At 35.0% G+C, this 24,982-nt stretch overlaps 1 protein-coding gene across 1 annotated transcript in view; it reads right to left on the reverse strand.

The window, feature by feature from the left end:
- Nucleotides 1-24,982, reverse strand: part of LOC111044466 (transducin-like enhancer protein 4) — a 202,902-nt gene that overhangs the window by 90,222 nt on the left and 87,698 nt on the right. Inside the window, 1 exon segment of the mRNA XM_039435578.1 lies at nucleotides 21,985-22,183. Within this exon segment, the coding sequence (XP_039291512.1) occupies nucleotides 21,985-22,183 (199 nt within the window).

Below are 24,982 nucleotides of genomic sequence, written 5' to 3' on the forward strand. Positions count from 1 at the left end.
GAATCAATACCTAACGAATCAGCTGATTGTTCGATCAACCAGTATAAATTGAATTATAAAGTTTACTCACAAAATATGTATTATATAATATACTAGGGAAGGTTTATGTAAATAAATAGGGACAACTATTATTGCTGCATGAGTATTTATTACAATCTAAAAAAGTATGAAAACCAAGCGTATACAAAGCTCATATAAAAAATTAAATGTACACTACTTGATAGTATCGTATATCGTGATTTATTTATTGGAATAGTCTAAGACAATCACTCCATTTATTTATATAAAAACTTTTTATTTATCTTTCTATAACAAAGTTGGAGAAACCCTGAATCTGAAGTAGCCAATTGTATTGAGTCTTGCTAAAGTTGGAAAGCCAATCAGAAGGAAGCTTACAAATCATTCAAGGAAGAGATGAGATTTTTCTGGAAATCATTTCTCTTTGGCTTGTGATCCTGATCTGTGAGGAAGCACATGGAAATTAGGGTTCTTTCTTCCTACTAAATTTTAAAATTATCAAGCCAATCCCTTTTTTAAATGTAAACTATTTGTAATTAATGTTTATTTATCTGTGAACTCAGTGTTGTTAAAGAGTTCTTAATTGTAATCTGTTCCCATAAATATATCTTTAATACTGAAAGAAATTTATAAGAAATCTGGACCACTCGCGAACCCAGCAGAGATGAAAAGGACCTGCATAATTAATTATTAGAAATAATTAATTTACTCTACAAGACCTTCAAGAACATCATTACTGTGAGTATTTAGTTCAAACGAGCTCGTTTTTCAAAGGCCTTTTAATAAGAATTGGGGAATTGATCAAAGCGCTATATAAATTAATTCAAGTTTAAAAAATTCGCAACGTGTTGAGTGCTATCATATAGTCTATAAGAACGTTTTATAAATTTATTTGATTTATGTAGGAAGCTTACTTCCATGCACGGCACGAACTCATAAAAATCCTGAGATCATTGTATAGTTAATTATTATTTGCTCATTGATTTGAATATGTCATGTTAAATCTACAGACCGAACAGGTTTTAAGTTGTAGAGTTCTGAATTGACTTGAAGTCCACGTATCAGTATTAAATACAAATTTATAATTTTTAAAGCTCACAATGGTGAATGCTATTAAGCCTTGTGATAATCATTCAATTTATAGAAAAGAACTTATTTTAAGAAAATTATAGATATAACAATATTTTATATATATATTATTTTATGGGAATATATTTTATGTTTTATGTCAGCATACAAAATCATAGAAGTTTTTATTATATCCTAATTCATCTCGTGATATACAGTTTGAGCTGTTTTGGTACCAAGAAAAAATATTCTGCAGCACATAAAATTATTGAATCAATTAATATTGAACTTATTAAGAGCATTCAGTACTTATCATCCTTTGATGATAGTCATACTGGTCCGCCGGAAAAACCATATCGATAATTATATTAATAAGGTTCCAGTTATATCATAAAAGGATCCAGAGAACTTCAAGAACTGGCGTTGTAAGTTCTAAGGAATTTCAGAAGGATAAATTGGTGAATAGCTGTATTCATAGCGAGCGTTTTAAAAATCAACTAGAAAAAACCATAGTTGGTCTTCATTATTCTCGATTGGATACATGGTTACTGGTAATCAGTCATCAACTATCTTTTTGATTTCCTTATTGGTATTCTTCAAGAACTTCACGGAAGCAGCGGTAAGAATTATTAATCACCAGTCATTGAACCCTGTGGTGATTAATTATATTTGGAAAATTCATGCATCTACCACTGAGCTAGAGCTGCGGTTTGAACCCAGCAATTTTGCGAGCCGGACGGCCTTAACTTTTTGCGAATTTATTCGCAAAATAGGAACTTTAGCAACCGCTCTTACAAATATAAAAAATACCACACCACATATGAATGGTTGGCAATCAGCATCTTTACATAGTCTGTCGGGACTTAGCATTTTATAAGAATAGAGAGAAGAAGAGAAGAGAAGAGATAATCCTTTATTAAATATTACCAACAATGAATATGCATAACGGGTCTTAAATTCTCAATATTTGCTGCTCGTCTTATATAAAACCCATAACTTGGTGATGAATGAATTTTATAATGATACAGATATTAACATACTAGCCGTCAGGCTCGCTTGGCTCGCCGTATCCGTCTATCCGTATCTGGACCCCTGACTGGAACGTCCATGAATGAGATCAGCAGACTCGCTTCGCTCGCCTGCATTTTTGATTTGAGAATTTTTATCAAGTTAGGACGATCCAGTCGGAGGTCTAGACTAAACGTCTGGCTAAATGGATATGGCGAGCGAAGCGAGCCTGACAGCTAGTAATATAATATTCCCAGGAATAGCTCTGATTGAAGTAGCAGTGCCCAATCATTTTTTCCGCGATAAATGCATTTCAATCTTCAACTTGGTGCCAACCTAACAAAGGCAACTCAACTTAATGCCAACCTGACAAAATTATTAATTTAGTTACCAGTTAACAACTGTTTCGAAGAGGTACTCTCTCTAGATTATAGTTCTATTTTAACATATGGTATGGACATTTTTCAATTATTATAATTATTTAGAGAATAAGAAGAAGAATATACATGCTAAAAGACGAACTTTAAACCCTTAAAAACCACCCTTAGGGTTGAAATATTGCCAAAAGATTTCTTAGTGCGCCTCTAAAGGGCCAACTGAACATACCTACCAAATTTGAACGTTTTTGGTCTGGTAGATTTTTAGTTCTGCGAGTGAGTGAGTCAGTCAGTCAGTCAGTGAATGCCATTTCGCTTTCATATATAGATATCATCTACTCTGAAGATAGGATAATTCAGACTATAGAATTATTAATAATCAATCAGCTGACAAGTGGATTATTCATTGCATGCATTACACAGATGTCTGGAGAAGCAGGTGAACAGGTGACACCAGATGAGGAAACTGCGTGAGGTCTACTGATCACAGAACTACTAGTAAATGATGTTAGGCTACTATGATATCAATTTATGGTAGCTATGGGGCGAATAAGGGTTGGTCAAATAGATATAATTCAAGTCCACTAAATACGCCGGAGAAGGATACGGATCAATGGTGGGGGAAGGAGAAAAATGGAGTTGAAGAAAAGAAAACAAATATAGCATGTGAAATGGCTGGCTCGATGCTGTTCACTCGGAAAAACCCACAAATATTCCGTACAGAGAAAGCAGGAATAGCGGAAAGGTGAGGTGTAGGGAGGTATCGTGGAAGGGATGAGGAAAGGAGGAAGGTTAGGAAGAATGATGGAAAGGATAAGTGAGAGAAGGGGATGGAGTAGATGAAAATGGATTAAAAGAAAGATGAGGATGGAAAGGTGAAGAGGATTAGGAAACGGGTGTGGTGAAGGAGGAGAAGAAGGAGAAGGATGAGGTGGTGGTGGAGGAGGAGTAGGAGGAGGGAGGAAGAAGAAGCAATAGTAGAAGAAGGAGAAGAAGAAAAAAAAGAAGAAGGAGGAGGAGGAGGAAGAGGAGGAGTCGGAAGCGGGAGGAGAAGAGGAAGTGGTAGCGAAACAGGAAGAGGAACAGAAAGAAGATGATAAGGATAAAGAAGATGATAAGGATAAAGATGAAGGAGAAGAAGAAGATGAAGAAGAAGAAGAAGAAGAAGAAGAAGAAGAAGAAGAAGAAGAAGAAGAAGAAGAAGAAGAAGAAGAAGAAGAAGAAGAAGAAGAAGAAGAAGAAGAAGAAGAAGAGAAGAAAGAAGAAGAAGAAGAAGAAGAAGAAGAAGAAGAAGAAGAAGAAGAAGAAGAAGAAGAAGAAGAAGAAGAAGAAGGAATTGGAAGACGAGGAGAAAGAGAACTTATTGGAGGAGGAGGAGGAGGAGGAGGAGGAAGAGGAGGTAGAGGAGTAGGAGGAGGAAGGTAAAGAGGGGAAATCGGAAATAGCATTGCTGGGGTGGATAGGCCAGTTTGAGGATATTTACAGCTATTGCCCATCTAATAGTGCGAGAGAAAATTCCTTCTTTTTCCAACAGGGTTTGACTTATATCTATTGCTTTTCTAGACTATTTAGGGGTTTCCCGATGGTTTCTACTTGAGAGCAGAACTTGAAGGAACTAAAATAATTCGTTCGGTTTTTCGTTGGTTGTTACCGTAAATTCAGTTCTATACTGTGTAATTGTTAAAATAACTGGTTTTTATCCAAAGTTTTGCTCTTTCAGGGCTCTTAACTCTCCAACAATGCATCATAAAAATTTTATTGATGTAATATTAACTGTTCATTCTTGTTCAAAATTATCAATTATTATGTGTTAGTCAAGAAAATATATTTTACAATGATTAAATAATACATTTTCATAAATAAGAAGTGATATTTTGATGTTTGATTATGTTTCAACATTGTTGCCGAGTGCCTGCCTTCTATAGATGATATCTGATATCTAGCTTAAAATAAAGATCAATTATTGATGTTTATTCAAGACAATATATTTTTGAATATTTGAATAATGGATATTCATGATTTAGACGAAACATTTTGCAGGTTAATTATAATTCTAGATTGTTGGGAAACGATCTGACAATTTTGCGAAGGTAGAAAAGGATAGCGCTATCTGCTTTGTCTAATGATAGACAATGAAATAGTGAGGACCACATTATAATGGCAGTGTACGATTGACAATACTGTTGCTGTCCTTTTCTATCATACAACAAAACAGATAGCACTATCTCTCTCTCGCTTTGCAATGTTGTCTATTTGCCAGAATATTTTATATTTACTTTTGACAGTGACTGTCATATAATTGATTTTAAAAATGTATTTTTGAAACAATGAAATAATTTTTAAACATTACCTTATGAGAAACACAAATTAAAATAACTGGAATGACATTTTAAAAGTTGATAACTAACCATCCTAGACTTCATCCATGCCTACCCGTTAGCCTACCCGTATAGGTTAGACCTACTCGTACCGGTATAAATAATATTGAAAAGTTATTTCAGAATTAATCCATTGAAATTACTTATTTTTAAATAGGATTTCTATTTTTCTATTATTTTTAAAGGAAATTGGAATAGAATACCTACCAAATAACTCAATTTCTGTTGTTTTGAAATTCATATTGTTGTATCACAGCTTTTTCAATAAGCCGCCATTTCAGGTTTGTATAAAAATAAAAATCTGATCTCAGTCATGAAAGCAAATTTTTGAATCAAATTATGAAAAAAATATTTTCTTGATCAATTTGACATTTAATTGATTATTTTATCAAGGGAATGATAATTATTATTAGATTAGATTAAATGGTATGAATTAAGTAACAGCTGTGTACAGTCAGTGGCAAAATGGAGAGACTTGGCAACGTTTTTCTCCTATCTTTCTTCACTGCCATTATATCGTGGACCTCACTATAGCAACACCAATGCTAATCAAATACAGCCATTATAACGTGAACATCACTATTATTTCATTATGGAGAATGTTCATCTTTAATAGATAATCAAAATTGCTGAATTTCCAAATATTCAAGCACAGCCCCAGGGCAATAGAGGTCACAATTCCATAGGTATAATACACTCTGAAATCCAATTTCGAACTTCATTAACCAAAATAATTGAAACCTCGTTATTATTTCGGAGTTCTGCAGTTCACAACGCAGGTCGGGCTGGTAGTCACTGTAGTGTGGTCCACGTTATAATGGCAGTGGAGAAAGATAGGAGAGCAACGTTGCCGATCCTCTGTCTTGTCAATGCCTTCTATAGACACGGTAGCTGATAAGGTTTATTGATGTAATATTAACTGTTCATTCTCGTCTGGAATAATCAATAATATTTTATTAAGCAAGAAATTATATTTTTCAATTATCGACCGAGCGAAGTTAGGTCTAAGATTCAAGTCGACGGTTTGGCATTTCTCTCAATGTTTAAATGTATATGTGTTGCGCATTTACAGCGAAACGCGGTAATAGATTTTCATGAAATTTGACAGGTATGTTCCTTTTTTAATTGCGCGTAGACGTATATACAAGGTTTTTGGAAATTCAGCATTTCAAGGATAATATAAAAGGAAAAAGGAGGCTCCTTCATACGCCAATATTACTGTAAAAATCAGACTATAGAATTATTCATCATAAAACAGCTGTCTAGTGGACTATAATACTACCCGTTCAAAAACATTGTACATCTTGAAAATGTATCTTTCCATCAACGTTAGTAGACAGTTGACTATTTATAATACTACCCGTTCAAAAACATCGAACATCTTGAAAATGTATCTTTCCATCAACGTTGTAGACAGTTGCAGCCGGACCTGATAACAGTGCTCACACTCACATTCCAGGACGACACGTCACGGTACGATAGGACAGAAAGCTCTATATTTATTTAGGATTTTTTCTAAACATTTTAAATTGATAAATTATTTATTAATTTTTGAGAAAACATAAACAAGTCAATGTAACTTACTGAGCGCGAGGTCTACTGTTCACAGAACCACTAGTATTTTATTAAGCAAGAAATTATATTCTTCAATTATTTCTTAGTAGATATGAAATATTTTGTTAACTAACAAGTAATACTACATTGTTAACAGACGATCTGGCTACAGAGCAAAGCGAGAAAGAGATAGCGCTCTCCGCTTTGTCGAGTGATAGACAAGGATAGCAATACCATTGTTAATCAAACACTGCCATTATAACGTGGACCTCACTATAGAATAACGCGAGAATTCGATGATTATGAGCACGGCAGATGACCGACACGAATTATTAATTAACTTCAGTGGTTGGAGCTTATAGAGCGGGGAGGCCCCTTCACCACTAACTGGTTAATAATAATATTGTTGGCAAGGGAAAGAAGGGAAACACAACTGAGTGACAAAGAGAGAAAGTGTGGGAGTGAGAGAGAGTGAGAAAGTACTGTATGCTGTATTCTGTTTTTCCAGAAATTAATGGATGAGGGAAGATACGAGCTTAGGCAGACAGAGATTAGATTGCATTGCATTTCTCTATTCATTTTCTATTCATATTAATTTCTGCATGCATTTCTATTTTGGCTGGAACCAGATAGCATTATAATCCAATTCATTCATAGAGTGGAATGTATGGTATTCTATAATCTCCGGCTGGACCACAATCACAATATGCTGGCTTATATAATAATTCAACGAGCGTAAGTGAGTTCCAACTTTTGAATTACTGAAGACCAAAGTCGTTATTCGTCTGTTTGTATGTTCTACAGTAACTTTAGAAATAATTGATGAATCAGCTTCAAATTTTGAACACGTCTTCTTTGAACCTTTTCACAGGTCAAGTTTGTTGGACAACAAAATTGACTCACTCCTTCGTCCTTTTTCAGGATAAAAAATCTGGTGTGGCGCAATCACACAACTTTCCTTGCCGTTATGAAAATTGATCCCGCTAGTGTTCCCGCGCATCTCAAATCTACTATTCAAAGATTTGAGCCAGCTGGTGACAGGGCAATAACGCTGGAGACACACGAGGTCTGCTATCTCTTCATGGTGAATCATTCAATAGAATCAACAGTTGTCAACAGTTTGCAATTGGATAATAACATTTTCTCGAATTTCGAGCTTATTTTTAATTTCAGGTGAAAATGTTACTGAACAATTGTAGAGATTCTCATGTTCAATCTTTCCCACTCGAATTTTTTTGTTTAAATTGTATCTGAAGCCTGATAATTGAGAATCTAAAATCAAACTTTGCATTGATGGGGTGGAGCTCCTGAAATATTAACAGATATGGGACTTGTGGCAGTTGATAGAGCTTATCGATGCCTATTTTGGGTATGATTTTAATCAAAATCGTTGGAGCCGTTTTCGCGAAAATCGCTAAAAACCCTGTTTTTGACAACATTTTCGCCATTTTAGCCGCCATCTTAAATCCCATTTGATTGAAATTGGTCGTGTCGGATACTTATAGTGTAAGGACCTCAACATCCAAATATCAAGTCATTCCGTTGATTGGGAGACGAGATATCGTGTACACATACACACACACACACACACACACACACACACACACACACACCACACACACACACACACACAGACCAATACCCAAAAACCACTTTTTTGGACTCAGGGGGCCTTGAAACGTTTAGAGATTTAGAAATTGATAGGGCAAGTAAAATTAAGAGATCAGGAAAATTGTTTCTATAGTGGTGTCAATCAATTCGACAGAGCAGAATGTACAAAATGAATAGTTCCCCCACATTTTCAACGTTTTAATCAACACACTTCCCCTTATCTATCTTCCCCCTATCGCATTTGAACGAAATTGTGTCGGATCCTTATATTGTAAGGGCCTTACGTTCCAAATTTCAAGTCATTCCGTTAATTGGGAGATGAGATATCGTATACACACACACACACACACACACACACACACACACACACACACACACACACACAGACCAGACCAATACCCAAAAACCAGTATTTCGGACTCAGGGGACCTTGAAACATAATATAGAAATTGGGGTACCTTATTTTTTTTCGGAAAGCAATACTTTCCTTACCTATGGTAAAATAGGACAAGGAAAGTAAAAATAACGAGCGAAGTTCGGTGCCCCGATATTATTATATTAAACAAGAAATTATATTTTACAATAATTACATAATAAATTTTATAATTGAGATATTTTGTTAATTGATAATAATTCTACATTGTTGCAAGACGATCTGGCAACAGAGCAAAGCGAGAAAGAGAGAGCGCAATCCGCTTTGTTGACTGATAGACGAGGATAGCAATACAATTATGGCTAATCAAACACTGCTATTATTGACCGAGCGAAGTGAGGATTCAAGTCGACGGTTTGGCATTTCTCTTAATATTTAAATGTTTGAATGTTTATATGTTGCGCATTTACGGCGAAACGCGGTAATAGATTTTCATGAAATTTGACAAGTATGTCCCTTTTTAAATTAAGCGTCGACGTATATACAAGGTTTTTGGAATTTTGCATTTCAAGGATAATATAAAAGGAAAAAGGAGCCTCCTTCATACACCAATATTGGAGTAAAAATCAGACTATAGAATTATTCATCATAAATCAGCTGTCTAGTGGACTATAATACTCCCCGTTCAAAAACATCGAACATCTTGAGATAGTACTTTACGTAACAAGTCCGGTAACGATAATTTACCGCATAAGTATGATTGTTTCTGCCCGAAACGAAGTTAAGGGCAGAATTATCACACGAATGCGGTAAATACGTTACCGTATAAGTTATGTACAATATTTTTTCTCATACTTATCTGAGAAAGAATAATATTACTGAGAAATAGGAACCATTATCTGCTGCTGCTCGAGCTACTGCATTCTATAAACATGACATAGCCCGTAGCGCCTAGTTTATAACAGACAGACCCTTTGAGCTCAAATAAAATATAAAGGCCTGAATTACAAGATTTCAGATGAGTTCTTATAACTTGAAACTCCTTAAATGAGTTCTTTAATTATTTGAGTCAATATATTAATTACTCAGATGTTATTAGGACTCAGTAGAATCCTAACATACTCGACTGTAAAGAGAACATATGATCTCTTTACAGTATAGTATGCTGTAATGAAAATTACATGTTTTCTTCTTCTGCAAACAGCTGTTTACCGGCTTGATTTAATGCATGGAAAACAGCTGCAATTGAGAAAGTATGACAAAAATGTATCTTTCCATCAACGTTAGTAGACAGTTGACTATAATACTACCCGTTCAAAAACATCGAACATCTTGAAAATGTATCTTTCCATCAACGTTGTAGACAGTTGCAGCCAGACCTGATAACAGCGCTCACACTCACATTCCGGGACGACACGTCACGGTATGATAGGACAGAAAGCTCTATATTTATTTATTTATTTATTTATTCAAGGTGATACACATACTATAATTAGGAAAGAAAAAACAGGCAATTGCCCAAAACTTCTTCAGTTCCTGGATTTTCACATATTAAAAATAGTCCAAACAATTAGGTTAAGTTCAAATTTTGATTTCTGCCAAAGTTTCCGCACCATCCGAGGAAGATAACACAGATATAAAATTGATTTTGAATTTCACAATGTTGATATAAAGCCGAAAAACAATAATCAATCCGAAATTCGATTAAATTAAATTGAAATAAATTAAAAATTTGAAGACAAAAATTAGACACTCACTTTCAGCTACTTTACAGCTGTTTTTATATTTATTTAGGTTTTTTTCTACACATTTTAAATTGATAAATTATTTATTAAAAATAAATAGTGAATTTCAACAATTTTCTTTTTTTGTGTTTCAGTCAAAAAAAATCTTTCAATGATTTGAACTGAACTCATTGCTAGCGATCAGACACATGTCTCTGCTAGCAATTACTGCCGGTAAAATGAGTACAACTGGGATTTCAGTTATGTTATATCTAATTTATTTTTATTATTTCTAGAATAGAGTATATTCTGAATTTCTGTATGATGTACCCAATTATTATGTAAATTTGTAATTGTATAAAATCTTGTATATAAGGCAAATAAATTGAATTGAATTGAAATTGAATTGAATTAATTTTTGACAAAACATAACAACAGGTCAAAGTAACTTACTGAGCGCGAGGTCTACTGTTCACAGAACTATTAGTAATGTGGACCTCACTAGAGAAAGGGGAGAAAGTGTAAGAGAAAGAGAGTAAAAATGAGAGAGTAGACAAAAGATAGATGAGTTGGTGTGAGTAAATATAACAGGAAAGCATTCGGCCACTCTTTATTCAATAAACAGAACACAACCCCTACAGTACCATACTTCACCAGAACACCCTCTGATAGTGGGGTGTTGTTCCTGCCTTCAACCCCCTAGGGGTTCACTGATGGCAAACCACCCCCCCCCCCCCCAATGACACACTGAAATGAACAGAGGGTACATCCCCTACCAGCAAGCCATTAACACAACGGGTGGCTTACAAACCCACCCGCTCTTTTTTGAAAAACCCCCATTTGAACGAGGGAATGAATAAATTGGCATCAAGACCAACCAACAGTGAAAAAAGAAGAGCATCAAAAAGGGAAAACGAGTGAGAGAGAGGAAGAGAGAGGGTGAGGGTCAGGGAGAGAATGATAGAGGGAGAGAGAGTGAGAGAGTGATAGAGCGAGAGAAACAGACTCAGGAACAGTGAGAGTGAGAGAGTGAGTGTGTCAGTGAGAGTGCGAGAGTGATAGAGTGACAAAGAGAGATACAGGAACAGAGATAGAGTGAGTGAGTGAGAGAGAGACAGATACAGGAACAGAGAGGGAGTGAGAGATAGAGAGTTTGATTGTGTACTTTATTTATGTAGATTCTAATATATACTGGCTTATAAACTTAAATTTATAATAGCTTACAATACAGCAGAATTTAAGATGAATTTACATCTACAGTATTAAAAACTAGAGGATAGTACTTTTTGTCATAGTCATAGCTACGATATAATAACAACTAGATTTAGTTATCATGATTAATTTTTTAGTTCAACTGTAAGTTTTATTTATGATTGTTTGGTTGCAGAAGATGTAACGTTGTTGTATAATATGAATATTTGTACCCTGAAATTATGATAATAAAAACCAATTCGATTTGATTTGATTTCATTCGATTTCAGCTGTTTTACATCCATGAAATCAAGCCGGTAAACAGCTGATTGTAGATCAAATAGGCATATGATTCTCATTACAGTGTACTATACTGTAATAAAATCATATGTTTTCTTTACAGTCGAGTATATTTCCCAGTTCCGAATTAGGAACGGCAAAACTGGTACGAAAACCGCCTTTTAGCGCTCCAGGTGGAAATTTTGTCAACTACAATCAAGAAATTCCTGATTCGAAACTTGTGAACTAGGTTATGTTTATAGAATGCATGTAGTAATGTCAGCACAAGCAGGTAATGTTTTCTGTTTCTCAATTATTCTTTTCTATATTACTATATTTTCTAAGACGAGAGAAGAAGAAGAATACGGGAGAAGAAGAAGAAGAAAAAGAAGAAGAGCAACAGAATCAGGAGCAAGAGAGAAGAAGATACACGTTAAGAGGTGAACCCTTCATGTAAAACAACTGCTGCCAGAACATACTATGTACTGTGTGTACAGAGCACTTGTAAATTGTACATAGTACTATGTACAATTTACAAGTGCTCTGTACATACACCACAGTCATAGTACTTGTATCTGAGGCCAGACAACAAGCAACTCTGACCATGTCACTGAGACATTATCCAACGAAGAGAGGAGAGTGAGAGGTGAAATGGTGTTTGATAGGAGAGAAAGAAAGAGAGAGGAAACAGGATAGGAAGTGGTTCTTGTTCTGTCGATCCTTATAGCGTGAAGAACTACTTGCCAGTAACGCAGTATATTGTCAGGTCCACGTTATAATGGCAGAGTTTCATTAGCAATGGTATTGCTATCCTTCTCTATCGTTCAACAATTTTCCTGTATGCGGACACAATTTCTCGTGAAATTATTTGCATACAGAATTATTTTCTCTAAGATTTATTGGTGCAATGGCATGTTCTGTTATGTCTATATACAGTTTTTCTTTCTTATTATTGGATATAATATTGTTTTTTTTTTATTATTGAATGGACAGCCACTTTGTTCCTTCATTTTTGTTCAACTGTTATACCAATTTTCTTTTACTTTTGCTATTCTGTCAATATTTTGATGTTTATTTTAATAACGGCTGTTTGTATTTTGGAATAGGTACTGTACGATATAGACATTTAATTTTTATTTTTACTTTCAATTCTATTGCCAACATATTATTTCATTTTCTTTTTTGCATTTTTTGTGATTATTGTTTGTGCTTTCTTTGCGAGAATAAAGTTATTATTATTATTATTATTATTACAAAGCGGATAGCGCTATCTCTTTTCTCGCTTTCCCCTGTTGCCAGATCGTCTTTTAACAATGTACAATCAATAATTGATTACCAAAATATTTCATCTTAATTATGAAATATTTGACAAGTATAATTTCTTGCTTGAAAAAATATAATTGATTATTTTAAACGAGTATTAACAGTCCTGTATCAGCTACCGTCTATAGAAGGCATTGACAAGACAGAGGATCGGCAACGTTGTTCTCCTATCTTTCTCCACTGCCATTATAACGTGAACCTCACTATAGAAACACTGAATAATGTTTTGTAGTCAATGTAGTGTGAACAATCTTCACTCTCTCACACCCGCACCCACACTCTCTTTATTGCTCTCTCACGCTCCCTCTCTCTCACTCTCGAAGGTTGAGTGTAAGAGAGGGCCGGCTGCGCCCTAACTCCGCCCTCCTAGGTAAAAATAAAGACAGCTATTAGATCTATTCTCTCTCTCACTCTCTCTATTATTCACTCCCTCCTTCACAATAATTCTCTCCATCGCTCTGTACTTCCTTTTTGTGATCACTCACTCTTCCTCTCACACACTTTCACTCTCTATGAATCTCTCCCTCCTTCTAACTAATTCTCTCTATCACTTTGTACTTCCATTATCTACTCTCTCACTCCCAGTCTGCCACTATTACTTACGCCTCTTGACCTGCTAAATCGTCTGGAAATACAAAAGGTTCCTACTTTTTATTCTTCTCCTTGAGTGTCTCCTTTTTCTTATTTTCTATTTCGTTTCCTCTTCTTCACCACTGGCTTCCATTCCTCCTAAAATCTTCTCCCTCTCTGAGGGTCTTGAGTTGCTACCCTCTTGTTTCTGATTCTCTCCCTTTTTCGTCCATCATCTTTAAAATAGTATCTTACGTCACAAGGACGGGAAGGGGCCTTTTGCAGGCGAGAATGATGTTTCTAGTCGAGGTGTTGGCCGAGACTAGAATTAGTCCAGTCACTATTTATACATTGGTGCATGCAATTTATATTGTAGTTCTGATTTTTTAATATATTATTTGGGTACATAAGAGAAGTCCAGAACCAATTTCTTCATGCAAAATTGTGCTAGATACAGAGTGGCCCAGAAACCTCGTATTTTCGGCTCATTTTCCAGTTTTCAGCTATTTCTGCCACATCTTGTAATCGGACAGAAAAATTTGCTCTCGCCTTTTTTCTAGATTATAGAATTCTGAATATAATGAGATCATTCGGAACTCTCTATCTTCAATGAGTACTGAGTTATGATTTTTCAAAGATGAGTGAAATTTGAAAAAAAAATCAATTTTGATGAATTTTAGTTTTTGATCAACAATATCTTCCGATTGTTAACATTTAGATTTATAATTCAAAATCCCTCTGGGCGTATTTTTGTGCTCTACAATCTGAGATCAGGGAGAGCGCTCTATCTCAAATAGATTTACTGGTACACCTGACAACAATGCTTCTTGTATTGTGAAAAACACCTAATTTTCAGCTTCAACCATCATCACCAACTACATTGTCCTCACATTGATATTTCGCACAATGACAAAAGTTCATGACATTATGTTCTATGAGAATCACCCTATAGATGCACTTCATTCCAGTGTTTCCTACTGGAGTGGCACGCTTGAGGACACCTCAAGGATCAAAATTTTAAACACTTATAACTTGTGACCCAATGCTCGGATTCCATCGTCCTATACTTCATTCTTCTCGTCTTGTCAAGGCGGTCCAAAATCATGCATCATAAGTCAAATTTGGTCGAAAAATAAAAAAAAAATTGTTGAGTGTACTTAAGCCCATATTCTATACACAAAAATCTGGTGTGGTGCACTCACACAACTTTCCTTGCCGTTATGAAAATTGATCACCTGACGCTAGTGTTCCTGCGCATCTAAAGTCTACTAATTCAAAGATCTGAGCCAGCTGGTGTCAGGGCGATAACGCTGGACACAAACGATGTCTGATATCTCTTCATAGTGAATGATTTCATATAATCAACAGTTGCCAACACTTTGCAATTGAAATAATCACATTTAATCGATTCTCGAGCTTATTTTCAATTTTAGGTGAAAATGTTACAACACATTAATTGTAGAGGTTTTCATGCTCAATCTTTTTCACCTGAAATTTTCTGTTTAAATTGTATCTGAAGCCTGATAATTGGGAATCTAAAATTAAACTTTGCATAGATGGGGCAAAGCTCCTGAAATTTTTACAGATATGGGACTTGTGGAAGTTGATAGAGCTTATCAATGACTATTTTAGGTATGAATTTGATCAAAATCGTTGGAGCCGTTTTCGAGAAATTCGCGAAAAACCCTGTTTTTGACGACATTTTTGCCATTTTGGCCGCCATCTTAAATTGCATTTGATCGAAATTGTTCGTGTCGGATCCTTATAGTGTAAGGACCTTACGTTCCAAATTTCAAGTCATTCCGTTAACTGGGAGATGAGATATCGTGTACACAGACGCACATACACTCATACACACAAACACACACACACACACACACACACACACACACACACACACCAATACCCAAAAACCACTTTTTTGGACTCAGGGGACCTTGAAACGTATGGAAATTTAGAAATTGGGGTACCTTAATTTTTTTCGGAAAGCAATACTTTCCTTACCTATGGTAATAGGGCAAGGAAAGTAAAAAAGAAAACATTACCAGCTTGTGCTGAAGTAACTACATGTAACCACATAAACATAACCTAGTTTACAAATTCCGAATCAGGAATTTTGTGGAAGTTGACAAAACTTCCACCTGGAGCACTGAAGGTGGTTTTTTTTTGTAGCAGTTTTGCTGTTCCTTTTACAGAACTAGGAAAGGTACTCGACTGTGAAGAAAACATATGGTTTCATTCCAGTAGAGTATGCTTCCTAGTTCCGAAATATGATCAGCAAAACTGCTACAAAAAACCACCTTCAGCGCTCCAGGTGGAAGTTTTGTTAACTTCCACAATACTCCTCAAAGACCTTAAAGAGATATAGACCCACAATGCCTATGCCTTCCCAATGATAGCTCTTACTTGAAAATGAAGGCCGCCAGTGGGGTATTTTAGCACGAGATATTATATATATAATATTTTTAATACTATAGATCACAAAGGCATTGGTGGCATTGGTATGTAATAATCAGATGGGTTGCCTCCTCAATGGCGGATTTCAATTCCAAGTACGACACTAGCGCTGCATGTGAGTCTATGCATCTTTAAGGTCTTAGATATTCCTGATTCGGAATTTGTAAACTAGGTTATGTTTATAGACTACAATGTAGTAACGTCAGCACAAGCAGGAAATGTTTTCTATTTTTCAATTATTCTTCTCTAGATTGTTATGACACAGAATAGTGTACGTTACTTGGACATGGATGTCTTTTGCATTGCTCGAAGAAATTCTAGTCTCCTTCCCGTCCTTGTGACGTAAGATATTATTTCCCTATCAATTACTGCCCTTCTTATCTATGTTTTCCATGATATTTATAGCTTGTTTTCATCTTCTTCCTCTTTCTTCATTTTCATTTGATCTAAATCTTCTCCTCGATGTATTCCTTGTTCCTCCTTTCTCTTCTTCTTCATCATTCTTCTTCTTCTTCTTCTTCTTCTTCTTCTTCTTCTTCTTCTTCTTCTTCTTCTTCTTCTTCTACTTCTTCTCCACCATCTTCTGAGACAAGCATTCAACTCTTCTCATCAAATAACGTTTATTTTTCTAAAGATTTTTAAATTTATGTACTGTATTTCATTTCTAGCTAGTTTCTCTACTATGTATTATTACTATAATTTTCCATTGATAAAATTTTTAGTACTGTTCCTTCTACTGCATTCTATTCTTCTTCTTTTTTCTCTCCTTCTTATCATTATTCTCCTACTCTCTCTCTCTCTTTCTTCTTCCTCTTTTTCTCCTCCTCGGCTTCTTCTTTTCTTCTTCTTCTCCACCATCTTCTGAGACAAGCATTCAACTCTTTTCAGTCATCAAATAACGTTTATTTTTTCAAGATTTTTCAATTTATTTACAATATTTCATTTCTACCTAGTTTCTCTACTATGTTATTTTTACTATAATTTTCCATTGATCAAATTTTTAGTACTGTTTCTTCAACTGCATTCTATTATTCTTCTTCTTTTTTTTCTTTTCTTATCCACCTCCTCCTACTGTCTCTCTTTCTTCTTCTTCTTCTTCTTCTTGTTGTAGTTCTTCTTCTTCTTCTTCTACTATTTTATTTTTACTATAATTTTCCATTGATCAAATTTTTAGTACTGTTTCTTCAACTGCATTCTTTTATTCTTCTTCTTTTTTTCTCTTCTTCTTATCCATCTCTTACTTTCTCTCTTTCTTCTTCTTCTTCTTCTTTCTTTTCTTCTTCTTCTTTTCCACCTGCTCCCCCCTATTCGTGGTATCTCTTTTCAACTTGATTCTCCTTATTTGTAATCTTGTTAGCTTATTTTTTATTCACTCACAGGTGTCACGCTCTCTTCTTTTTCATGCTCCCTCTCTCTTCTCTTCGAGGTTCCATACATACCCTCTTCGTTCCCCACTCTCTTTGTCTTCTCCTTCACTATTTTCTCTCCTTTCCACAAGTTGATATCCTGCTGAGAATGTAGTATTCTTGTTCAGAAACGCCTTTTTTATTCTATTTGCAGCTGCCTTGATACTACACTGGCATTGTCTGCTAGGGTTTTCTTGTTCTTTCCTTTCTTTTTTCATGCAGTTTCTCTTTTTCATTGTAACAAACAGTGGGATGAGGAGGGGAGATTTCTAAGAACCACTGCCCAATTTGTGAAATTCAGCCGAAAATATAATTTGCTTCATCTAGAGAACAACCACTAATTGACCGAACGTAGTGAGGTCTATGTTTTAACTTGGATTTGCTTTTGTCCGTCTGTATGTAAGGCGATTACGGTCAAACGCGTTGATAGAATCCGATGATATTTGGCAGAATTATGGCAATAGAAGATCATTGTTGCCAAGATATTAGGATGTAAGTAATAAGTGGAAAATGCAACTTTCAAACCACCCTCATCCCTTCAGCACATGATGTAGGGGTTGGGATTTCTGATATGCTCACCTCCAAACTAGTGTAACAAAGCTGCAGAGTCGAAAATTGTGTTCCAAACATTCCCTCCAAATTTCATTGTCTACTGATGTATTGCTGCTGAACAGAAAATTTCACTCTCAACACTAAAACTGCTGCAACAGTCGTTGGGAAATGCGTAAAATAGTGAAAATATACATCAAATTGAAGATAACTTGATGATCTATCAGCTCATAATCAGCACGGATTTTTTCATCAATCGTTCAAAAATTATAAGGCCGAAAAGTTTAAAAAATTGGAGGAAAAAATGTTTTTTCAAAAAATGTCTCACCTTCAAGAGCGGATATCTCAGAAAGGATGAGAGATATGGAAAAAATGTAGAGGACAAAACTTGTTGGCAATTTTGTAAGTTTCAATTTTTCACATAATAAAAATGTTCATAATATGCATAGTTTCCGAAATATATGCGAAAAATGAAAAAATGGTACTTTCAAGCCACCCCCACCCCTTTAGCACAGGGGTAAGGGTGAGGACTTTTGATATGATAATCCTCTTACTATCCTTAAAAGAGCTGTGGAGTTGAAAATTGTGTTCCAAACTTTTCCTTCTATACCTCTATTTGAGCATTCGTTGCCTGGACTACAATGTTTTTTGAAACTTTGCATTTTAAAAGAAAAGGAATTCCTCCATACTCTGATATCACTATAAATATAATCTACTTCGAAGATAGGATCAATCAGACTATAGAATTATTCATAATCAATCAGCTGACAAGTGGATTAATCATTGCATGCATTACACAGATGTCTGGCCGTGTCTATTTCTATAAGGTAGGGTTTCAATATTTTTTATAATGCATGCCCATCAGTATCGATATTCTCAGATTTTAAAAACAAAAAATGTAATAGGTGATTGAAAATAAAATGAAAAATCTGGTTTGGTACACTCACACAACTTTCCTTGCTCATTGATCTATAGGCCTCATTCATAAGAGGATAATTTCGGGGAATAACATTATGCCGATTGGCGGCAAAATAATTAAAACTATGATTATACTATTGTTATTGTTTTCAGAGTACATTTTCCTTTGTTTGAATTATGAAATTTGAGGATTTTTTAGAAGTTGTCAAAACAGCTGTTCTACAAATAAAATATCGACATGTGTTCATTTGAATAAACTGCTCTACCTACCTACTCACGCACGAGAAGGAGGTTACGAAGTAAATTTCTCAGGGATGGGGTGGACCCCCTGTAAATTTCTCGGGGAGGAGACTCATGCCAGTTAATAGAGCTGATAAATAACTATACAGGGTATGAATTTGAAAAAAATCAGTCAAGTCATTTTTGAGGAAATCGTGATAGAAATTTAACGAAATTCGTTCTTCTCAGGAATATTACGGAGCTCATGCAATTTTCCCAGAAATGAGACTCATGTCAGTTGATAGGGCTTATAAATAGCTATATAGGGTATAAATTTGAAAAAAATCGTTAGAGCCGTTTTCGAGAGAACCGTGAAAAAATGGTATTTTAGCCATTACCGCCATTTTGAATTGAATTTTATTGAATTTCTGATTGTCGGATCCTCATGGTATAAGGACCTTAAGTTTAAAATTTCAAGTCAATCGGTTAATTAGGAATTGAGTTATCTGTTCACAGACACACACACACACACACACACACACACACACACACACACACACACACATACACATACACACAGACCAACACCTACAAATCATGTTTTTGGACTCAGGAGACCTTGAAACGTATAGAAAACTTGAAATTGGGGTACCTTAATTTTTTTGGAAAGCAATACTTTCCTTACCTATGGTAGTAGGGCAAGGAAAGTAAAAATGATTGAATGAACTGAATAATGCTGAAGAAATTATAATTTTCTTGATTAAAAAAAATGAATTTTAAAATAGTTCCACTATGGAAGGCAGTGGCAAGCCAGAGAATCGGCAACGCTCCCCTATCTTTCTCTACTGCCATTACAACATGGACCTCACTATGGAGAGGAAACTATTCAGACTTTTGTGGGTCTTCCATTCGTGAAAAAAATTCTAAATTCTTGTGAAGCAGATCGACGCTTGTTTTGCGCACATAAAAGCCGTGACACAGCCACCGTTCTATCAATGGATGGATGTCCTCTCTTTGTCACGGATCATGGCTCCCTCCCTACAAAAACCACCCAACCACAAATTGATAATCATCTTCGGCGTTTTTTACTCTCTACATCCTCTTCTCCTTCTTTTTCTTCTCCTTCTTCTCCTCCTTCTTTGATCACACCGATGAAACGATTACTGATCATGCAACCACAACATTCTTCCCGTTCCGTGCAACAATTTACTACTTCTTCCTCCTTCTTCACCTTCTTTTTCCTCTCCTCCTTCTTCTTCATCACATTCTTCTTCTCCTCATCCTCCGCCTTCTTCTTTCTCTCCTTGTCTTTACCTCATACCTCATTCTTTTTTTGAATCCTATTCATCAAAATTTGGGAGGAATACAGTTCTAGGCTATGCCTGTTGTCTTCTCCCAATAACATTATTGTATAATGATTTTTGATTGTCAATAATTGTATTATAATTCATTAATTTTAATTTCGATGCCAAGGAATAATCAAATTTCAAGCAACGACAATACATATCACAGAGTGGTCATAAAACATACAATAAAGGGAAAAACATGCAGTACATATTTTTTGATTGCCTTGATTAATAAAATATGAATAATATGTGATTCGCATGTCAATTTATCATCAATCATCAAGCCCAGAAACTTGACTGCCTAACCTAAAAGATTATGTTTAAATTAAGGAGGTTGACTTTATACTTTTAGGGCCGTTTGCACAGTATAGATTGCTAAACTCGATTAAGAATCGAGTTTAAGTTAATCCGAAAGTATAAACTTGAATCGGTTTTCTCAGTGCATTTACTAATCCAGTTTAAGTAAAACTAGTTTAGCGTTAAGTTGGTAATAGAATATCATCGTTTATAATATTAGGAAGGCTGTTTTTACAGAAAATTTGTTATTTGTTTACAAACCATCAGTAATTTGAGGTTATGTAGCTACTATTTTAGTATTTTCTTGTTCAGGTTCAAAATCCACAGAGTTGTAAGCTGTACGGTTCTAAAAGTGAAAAGCGATCAATAAATTCTTTAAAAACTCATGTTTAGTTAGCACCAGAAAATATATTTTAGAATGTAAGATAAAAAAGTTATTTTGTTACGCTTGAATCTACTATGGTCTTCCTCGTTTATTAGAAATCTCTCGAAAGCAATATATCTCATTTATGTGTTATTAAAAAACATGTTTTCCAATCGAAGACCAATGTTAAAAATTGTCTTATTTTCTATCAAGAGGTTTATTCAATCAAAAAAAAAAATCGGCAGTTGCTGTACTCAAGCAAAACCGTTAAAAAAATTCTCTATCCCAGAAATTTAAATTATTTGTTTTTTGTCCAATTTTTCTCAGTTTCAAAATTTCTTCGCAGTCATCTTTATCAATCGCATTAAAAACTTCTATCAATTCCCCATTACAATTATTTTTACATTCAAATAATGATTCACTATAACCTAAATTAATAATAATTATCGTCTACAGAAGCATTAAAAACAACCGTCGAAAAAAATAATTTACTATAAGCTGTTTCCCCATCAAATCTTTCCAGATGTCAAGTTAATCCAAATTATTTGGTTTAAACCTCCTGCTTTGGAGGTTTAAACTTCCCCAGAGTTTAAGACCAATACAGAGATTAAACTGATACTGTGCAAACGGAATTTTAGTTTAAACAAAAAAATCCAGATTTGGTTTAAGCTTTAGCTTAAACTTACACTGTGCAAACGGCCCTTAAATGGCAATATGTTGATACTACTGTATTAGAAATGTTTCAATATTCTTGAATAATTACACAAATAATAAAAAAGTTATTGGATCAGCTGTTTTAGCACACTTGAAATTTGGACAAATATGAATGTCAACAATGCTTGTCGTCGTCGACTGCGGAAATTTACGCACAAACGAAAATGCACCTTAAGATAAATAATAGAAGTTTATAAACTAAAATCGTCTTGAATATGAGAAAATAGGCTTAGTACATACCTGGCGCAGGTTTGACGTCATCCCGGAGGTCCGGCTTGGCAGTCAGCATGCTGAGTGGGTGTGCGGGACCCGCCAAAGCCCCTGACAGTCCCAGAAGGCTGGCAGCCGACCCGGGGGGACCCGGAAGCCCCGGATGGGGCATCATGGGCAGTGGAGGGGCATGCCCCGCGTGTGGCATCTGCTGGGCGTGCATTTGCTGCTGCAACCAAACAACCCAACCACAAATTCAAAAAAAAAACAGATCTCAAATAAAAAAAAACAATATAAAACTTGTAGTATCCGTTTATTAAAACATTTTAACGACTAGTTTCAACCTACTTTGACCATTTTCAAGTTGAAATATTAACTTGTCAACTTGAAAATTGCCAAAGTAGGTTGGAACTAGTTAAAATGTTAACTTTTCAACTTGAAAATGGCCAAATTGGGTCGAAACTAGTGGAAATGTAAACTTTTCAACTTGAAAATGGTCAAATTAGGTCGAAACTAGTTGGAATGTTAACTTTTCAACTTGAAAATGGCCAAATTAGGTCGAGACTAGTTACAATTTTAACTTTACAACTTGAAAATGGCCAAAGTAGGTCAAAACTAGTTTAAATGTTAACTTGTCAACTTGAAAATGGCCGAAGTAGGTCGAAAATAGTCATTAAAATATTTCAGGGTTTTAAAATGTTTCAATAAAAGGGTACTACAAGTTTTATATTGTTTTTTTTTTAATTTGAATAAAGAAGCATTTTCAACTTGAAAATGGCCAAATTGGGTCGAAACTAGTTAAAATGTTAACTTTTCAACTTGAGAATGGGAAAAGTATGTCAAAACTAATAAAAATGTTAACTTGTCAACTTGAAAATGGCCAAAGTAGGTCGAGACTAGTTGGAATTTTAACTTTACAACTTGAAAATGGCCAAAGTAGGTCGAAACTTTTTAAATGTTAACTTTCAACTTGAAAATGGCCGAATTGGGTCGAAACTAGTTAAAATGTTAACTTGTCAACTTCAAAATGGCCAAAGTAGGTCAAAACTAGTTGAAATGTTAACTTTTCAACTTGAGAATGGAAAACGTGGGTCAAAACTAGTTAAAATGTTAACTTTCAAACTTGAAATTGGCCAAATTAGGTCGAATCTAGTAAAAATGTTAACTTGTCATTTTGAAAATGGCCAAATTAGGTCGAAACTAGTAAAAATGTTAACTTGTCAACTTGAAAATGGCCAAATTAGGTCGAGACTAGTTACAATTTTAACTTTACAACTTGAAAATGGCCAAAGTAGGTCAAAACTAGTTTAAATGTTAACTTGTCAACTTTGAAAATGGCCGAAGTAGGTCGAAAATAGTCATTAAAATATTTCAGGGTTTTAAAATGTTTCAATAAAAGGGTACTACAAGTTTTATATTGTTTTTTGTTTTTTTTAATTTGAATAAAGAAGCCCATATGGGTGAAGTGTTTTTATATTTCAAATAGTAGTTTAAACAACAGTTTTATAATAAAAGAGTTCGAGTTAGATGTAGAGTTTAAGCCTGGTTTTCACTAGTAGAGTTAGTGGCCGAGTAACTGGCATACTAACTCTATCGAGCTAACTCTACACTTCTTACTTGGTCGAGTAACTGTTTTCACTACAATTATTGAGAATAATAAGTTTAGTGTGTTGTCTAGTGAACAGAACTAACCTTAAAATGTTAATACTTTTTAATGAATTGATACTTTTTAATAAATAAACACTTTAATAAATTAATACTTTTCAATAAATAACAATACTTCTTAAACTTTATAGACTATGGCACGACTCTACTCTACTAGCTCGAAACTGTTTTCATTAGCAGAGTAGTGGTAGAGTAGAGTGAGAAGCGGTGGTGGGGGAAGGCAAGTGGTAGATTACTATACCAATGTGCTATCCCACATTTTCTACTCTACTGAAAATTAGTACTCTACCATGAACGTTTTCATTGGGAGAGTTCACAAGATAGTTGGTACGGTACTTGCCCAGGGAACTCTACCATCAACTCTACTAATGAAAACCAGGCGAGTGAACACGAACGCGTGTCTTAAACATCTCACGAGTGCTTAAAGGGCCGTTTGCACAGTCAAAGCTCAAACTGAATTCAATCAGCTGGTGGCTTAAACTCAAAATGAACCAAATTATAACAAACGATAATTGATATTAGTCTAGTCAAGGAAAGGTTATAGAGGGAAAAGTTGGGAAGACAATTTTCGACCCGCAGTTCTGTTCAGGGTAGTAAGGAGGTAAACATATCAAAAGTCCCCACCCCTACCCACCGCGATAAGGGGGTAGGGGTGGTTTAAAGGTACCATTTTTTGGTTTCTCACATAAAACTCGTGAAAATTTCACCCCCTACATTGAAGCTGCTATAACAATGAAAGGAATACTTGGAATAGTGAAATAATACATTTAAGAGAATTCAATGCTCTTCAAGCCTAAGATAAGCATGAGTTCTTATGATACATTCTTGGAGAGTTATAAGCCCTGAAAGAGCAAAACATCAGCATAAAAGCCAGTTATTTTATCAATTGAACACCTTGAAGAGCGAATATCTCGGGAACTGTTGGGAATATCACAAAATTCCACTAAACAAAAAGTGTAGAGAATTTATCAAGCTTCATTTTTGAACAGTTAATAATGTCGGTTAAACACATTGTTTTTAAGATATGAGCGTGGAAGCAAAACGCTTAAAAATGCAACTTTAAAACCACCCTCATCCCCTTAGCACATGAGTTAGGAATGAGGACTTTTGATATGTTCTCCTCCCAACAAGTCTCAACAAAGCTGCAAAGTCAAAAATTGTGTTTAAAATATTCCCTCCAAATTCCTTTATCAATTGTTCTATTATTGCAAAAATGGAGATTTCACACTCAACACTGAAGCTGCTGTAAAAGGTGTAGGGAAATTCGTAAAAGTGTGAAATTACACATCAAATCAAAGAGAATTCAATGCTCTTTAAGCTCATAATCAGCATGGGTTTTTGAAAAGTTATAAGAGTAAAAATA

This window comes from Nilaparvata lugens, chromosome 9, assembly GCF_014356525.2.
Source record: "Nilaparvata lugens isolate BPH chromosome 9, ASM1435652v1, whole genome shotgun sequence".
Taxonomy (NCBI): domain Eukaryota; kingdom Metazoa; phylum Arthropoda; class Insecta; order Hemiptera; family Delphacidae; genus Nilaparvata; species Nilaparvata lugens.